At 36.8% G+C, this 6,070-nt stretch overlaps 1 protein-coding gene across 1 annotated transcript; it reads right to left on the bottom strand.

The window, feature by feature from the left end:
- Positions 1-1,851: 1,851 nt before the first annotated feature.
- LOC117320122 (uncharacterized protein PB18E9.04c-like) lies at positions 1,852-5,480 on the bottom strand. Its single transcript, XM_033874793.1, has 3 exons — positions 4,614-5,480; positions 3,608-3,819; positions 1,852-2,357 (listed from the first exon to the last, which is right to left on the bottom strand). Exons 1-3 carry the CDS (start codon positions 5,213-5,215, stop codon positions 2,041-2,043), a joined length of 1,131 nt encoding a protein of 376 aa, XP_033730684.1. The 5' UTR covers positions 5,216-5,480; the 3' UTR covers positions 1,852-2,040.
- Between the last annotated feature and the right edge of the window lie 590 nt (positions 5,481-6,070).

The raw sequence follows: 6,070 nt of genomic DNA, 5'->3' as shown, positions 1-6,070 counted from the left end.
AAATCTCTATCTTAAAATATCTAGATCTATGAACAAAATTATAATGATACCCAACTCTTTATGTAAATATAAATAAAGTATTTTCGACTGCTTCCCTTGAAAATTGTTAGAAATTGTAACAAGCTAGACAACAGTCAAAAATGTTGATTTGCATGTAACATCCTAAGGTGCCCAAGCATTTGATTGTGATTATTGTGAATATTAGTCATCACGCAAAATTATGTCCCCTCTGTATTGGGTCAAATGTGACAATCTGTTTCTTTCAGCCATCACCCATGGGAAAGTGTTTTGTCTGTTGACTAATAAGTCTGGAAACAATATATACTATTAGCATGCCCCTGCGACCTAGATTGCCAGGCTAAAATAATTGCGAAAGTGAATATCATGACCCAGCTTTTTGGAAAAAATCACTGCAAGGGTAATAAGTTTCATGACCGATCACCATATATAGCCATAATTGAATATTGAAATGCTTGAGTTATATAATGTTATTAAAAGATTTGTAGTTAGATGTAGCAGTTAAGGGCTGTTTGATTCTTCAAGCTAAATTTTATAAGACTATAGGTAACCTTAAAAAAAGTCTTTTGCAATTTCCTTTTTTCTGGCAGCTTCATCGTTCAGTGTGCATTATGCACTGTGTGTGTCCTAAACTATTGACATTTTTTGACTTCTCAATTATCAAGAGGCCAAGAGTCATGATATTGGGCCAGTGGCATGTTCGCCACCAATGTTGTTCAAATGAATGACCTTGACCTACTTTCAAGGTCAGGAGTCAAATGTAATACGTTCAAATCTTCTAATGAAGCATGAGGACCAGAGTCATGATATCCGGCTAATAGCACACTTGGATGAAAGGCTACTATGTCTGTTCATACTTGACTCACATTCAAGGTTACAGGTGTCAAATAAGTTATTTTTTTCAACCATTTCTTCTTATCAACTACTTATAGACTACTGATATTGGGCTCGTAACATGTTGGGGTAAAGGACTACCAAAGTTAATCATATGGATGACCTTAGCCTTCTATGTCAAATACAACATATATATGTTAAAAATCTGTAAAGGACTTCTTCTCATCAACTTAGAGGCACAGAGTCATGATATTAGGCAAGTAGTAGGCCAGGATGAGGGGTTACATCATTTGTTTAAATGCGTGACCTTGACCTACTTTCATGGTCAATGGTGTCGTATGTATTGAAATTGTTAAATAACTTCTTATTAACTAAGATGTCGAAAGTCATGGTATTGGGCCAGTATCATACAGGGATGAAGTTCTATCAAAGTTGTCAAAATCATTGCCCTTTACCAAGTCACCCAGATTAAATACATGTTTATTAATAGATAAGACAAAAAAAAAACAACAACAGTTTCAATATTGGTATGAAGTTCACAAAGGTCAAATGTGTTTAAATTTTTAAGCGATCTCTCAATAACCAGGAGGTCCAAGGTCAAGGTATTGGGCCATGTTTGGATAACAGACTGAACACTTTGTTTGATTATATGACCTCGAACTATCTTCAAGGTCACACTGGTAAAATCTGTTAAATTCCTAATTTAAAGAATAAAGAAAAGCATTGAATATATATATCTGTATATCAGAACTCAAGTGACTGTTAAGACCCATGGACCTCTTTTCTTTTCTTTTGAATGTTGACATTTTGTAGTCTTTTATTTGAAATGCTGACATTTCTTTGGACTTGCATCTTTGGTCAATTATATTTTTACTTCACACAACTTCAGTGTGTTACAAATGAGTCATTGAATATTGATAGCTATCCACATATATATTCTATATAGACATTTGCGAGTTTCAAAACAGGCCCTGTTGATTGATAAATGCAGCCACTAGAAAAGATGAAGTTTTATTAACAAAATGCGATTTAAAGACAATATGGATTTTTTTTTAGAAATTACGTCCTGGAAAAATTCACATTTGGTGACGTAAACTTTATAACTTCGTCATACGTACATTTTCAACTCTGACAATAGCATATACTGAATTAGTATGTACATACAAACGATAAAGAACGCTATGATTGCTACCCATGACAAAGGCCCAATATGTGGGTTTTGAATTCCAGAAACAACAATGGTATGTCTAGTAAGAAAAGGCCGCCAAAAACCACAGTGAGTAGAGAGGCGCCCATGTAACCCATGGCAGCGGATGATTTCCGGGAATCTTCAGCACACGTGATACGGCGCTTTGACGACGACAGCGCCCTCCTATTAACTGCCGTTTTCTTCTTCAAACTGTCCAGATTTTTTTGTAACTCCTTTGTAATATTTATTGTATTGATGATGTAGTTGGAACAGGAACAAGGGCTGCAGTATGGGTTGCCGGCATAGCAACTTGAGTCTGAAAGATAATGTGATCATTACAACAATATATTAAATCAATAATAGGAAAGTGAGAATTGTTTTTTTGGCGAGGGGTCTCGGGGCCCAAAATCTGCTCAGATGATCCTGAGATATTGTGTAAACACGGTTATGGCGAATGGTTGGACGGTCAAACGTATACGCACACACCCTGATGCACAAATTGATGACTATATAACCCATCACCCACCACACCCATGTTATAAAATATACCCCCTCCCCCCATTTTAGCAGCAAAGAAATTTCGCAATCGACACAAATTCACTTTTCAGAACTCGAGTATACTCAAAGCCATCCAAGGAATCTTGGAATTTCGTATACTACAGTGTAAATAAAAGTAAAAGTAAAATTGTTTAGGTTAGTAGGGGAGAAATAATAATATACTTCACCTAAAAGGAGTATTGTTTGTTTGTTTTTGTTTAGCGTCCTATTAACAGCCAGGGCCATTTAAGAACGTGTCAAGTAAGCGATTTGTGTAATTCATGGCATATTTTTAAAGGTTAATGTGAAAAAGATTATATCGACGTCAAATTGAAAACTGCTTTTTTTGTCGGGGAATGGGTAAGTTTTTGGAAAGCTTATAAATCCAAAAGCATACACCTTACACCCTTTTAATTTGGCTAATACAGTCATAAGAGGTCTAGGAGTTGTGTTATGGCAAAATCATTCAGAACAGATTATGGTTTTTGATTTTTTTCCCCGCATATTATCATTTGGTAGACTTAACTTTTCCTTTTCTTGCACATGAACCCACTTTAAATTTTATGGAGTTCATACCCTTTTAATTTGGTTTATACATCCATAAGAGGCCTTAGAGTGATGTTATCTTTCATACTATTTCAAAATGACATCATTATACATACATTAATAATGAGTGCATAGTGTGGATCGCTGCCGCCAGTGAGCTTCGCAATCAATACTTGTTAACAAAAGTTAAAACTGTTATCTGTAGACCACAGAGAAACAAGAAATACAGAATATCAACTCGTATCAATTAATGCGAATTGCGTTCAGCACAAGTTGGCTTGGGGAAATTATTAAATGTATTAAAAGGTTGGGAAAAGAAGAACAGGGGTTCTGGAACAATAAGTATCAAGAGCTTCAACGAAAGCAAACACATAAATAGATAAATAAATTAGAAAAAGTAAATAAATAAATAATAATAATAATAATAAAAACAAATAAACAAAAACCCAATTAAATCTAGATGATAACATGATATAGTCTTACCTCCCACTTCACACTTTGAACAGATGACACCATTATCTCCGGATGTGTCACAAATGGAAGTTGCCCAGGTACCTGTTCGGTCTATCAACACACACCTGTGACTAGATTGTGTTGTGTTTAAACCATTTGCCCAATCCTGGATATCTCCGAAAGATGTTTTCAATTTTCGACTACTATTATCTACTTTATAGTTCAAAAAGAAATTTTCGTACCTGCAATAACAAGTATAAAAGTCATGGTTACATCTTGTAAATAATGACATATAAAACGACTCCGATTTAGGTCACCTGAGCGAACCCCGGTGACCTTTAACAATGCGTCTTCGTCCGTCGCCGTCAATAGTCCGTCATCCGTCGTTCATCGTTATAGATAGCATTTTGACATATTCAACTTAAAAAAAAATCCTTAACAAAGTTTGATGTAATTGACTGAAATTTCATCAGTCTTCTCAAGACCCAGATATGGTAGAATTCAACTGAAGGAAGGGTCTTTAAGGTTTTTGTTTTTAAAATTGTTTAACGGCGCCTGGATTTCATGTTTCCACGTGGGGAGAAGCTAAACTTTACTATTTCAAATTTCATAAATGCAAGAACTGTTAAGAATTAAAAAAAAAAAGCATAGAAAATAGTAAGATGTTAACGACTAATGAAATCTTAAGGCCCATGGGCCTCTTGTTTCATCTTTATAGGGAGTATCCCCCGTGAAAACCTTACTTCTTCGTTGTAGGCACAGGAAATACAGAGAAAGTATAAAACGTGACTTAAGCGACAATATGTTAACTATTTCTGACCGTGGGTATCTGTATTCTGACAAAATAAAACAAGAGCCTATTATGTTGCAATGTTTGAAGTATTACGGACGGTCATTTTGTATTAACCTTTGCACTGGGCAAATTCAATACAGATACAGTACACGTAGATAGAAGCATTAAAATACCTGTATGCTGAAGTATCTTATTTAGTGCATTGTTTATTCTCTAAATGTTTTGTATATTGGAGTCGCTTACCTTTCCGATATAAGATCTTTCACAATCACATTGGCACCTGCGTCAGGTATGATGGGTAAATGACCCCCACTTTGTGTACAGAAATCGAAGGCCAGCTGCTGTTTCCCTGTGAGGGTAGCTCCGTCCATTGCCCAGTAACATATAACCTTCCCTTGGTGGTTGTACCGTACTGCAGACGAAGGACACACTGGCTGTGTTGTTGTTGTCCCAGCAGTTGTTGTTGTTGTCGATTCTGGGGAGGGCATCGTTGTCTCCTGATGTGTGGTTATCAGGTTTGGTTGGTGTGCAGTGGTCTGCATCTGTGTTAGTTGGGGAAAGTTTGTGGTATTTGTTGGAGGTGGGACGTTCACACTGGATGCCGATGGAGGAGTGGCGGTTATATTTGCTGCCGGGGTGGTCGGATTCGAAGTCGATTGCGGGGTGCTGGTGGTATTTGAAATTGGAATGATCTGATTGATTGCCGATGGTGTAGTGCTGGCGGTATTTGAAATTGGGTTTGTCTGATTGGTTGTCAATGGTGTGGTGCTGGTGGTATTCGAAATCGGGTTTGTCTGATTGGGCGCCAATGGCGTGGTGCTGCCGGTATTCGAAATTGGGGTCATCTGATTCGGTTGCCGATGGCGTGGTGTTGGCAGTATTTGAAGTCAGCATTGTCGCTTTTGTTGTTGAATGCGAAGCGTTAACGGTATTTTGAGTTGTTAATATCTGATTTGTCTGATAATGTGCGTGAGTTGTCATTGATGTTGTTTCCGAAGTATTGGTCGTATTCATAGTCGAGATGGTCAAATTCGAAGGTTGTGGCACGGTTACCATATTCGTATGAGCGCCAAGGTTACCTGTTAACTGGATGACGTTCGTCGTATTGGGAGGGGGGGGGACATGGGCGTAGAGTTTGGTGATTGCGGGATAGTCGTTGTACTTTCTTGCGTTTAAAAAACAAAACAAACGATGATTGTTAAATTGTGAGAACGGATAGGCATGGCGGGACGCATAGCATCTGGTCATCAATGTTAATATTTAAAAAAAAAAGAATCAATACATTTCCTTATTACGTGGTTCGTAGAGCTATATTTGTGATGGTCAAACAGTTTCGCTATGTATATGAATATGTTTCACATTTGTGTGATTATCCAAGATTTTTTTTTTCTTTTTTTTCTTTCTTTTTTTAGCAATAACATTCCATCACCGGAAAAAATAAGATAGACATTCTTGAATATAGTACTTAAAAAATGTTGTTTTCCTTTATACCTTGACAAACTGTGAATGGTTCTACACATCCATTTGACAGCGGATGTTCATCCTCTGCACAGATCTACAACAAACAATACCGGCTATGTAAATCATATACATCAATATGCGCTGCTTTCAAAGAACTGAAATGAAATCCTGATAGACATCGAACTATAATAAACCGTCGGTTCTATAACTATCCATTTGACAGCAAGAATTTTCTGACT

This window comes from Pecten maximus, unplaced genomic scaffold (genome assembly GCF_902652985.1).
Source record: "Pecten maximus unplaced genomic scaffold, xPecMax1.1, whole genome shotgun sequence".
In the NCBI taxonomy this organism is placed as follows: Eukaryota; Metazoa; Mollusca; class Bivalvia; order Pectinida; family Pectinidae; genus Pecten; species Pecten maximus.
The sequence above is the reverse complement of the archived record's forward strand: the minus strand, read 5'-3'. Positions and strand labels throughout refer to the sequence as shown.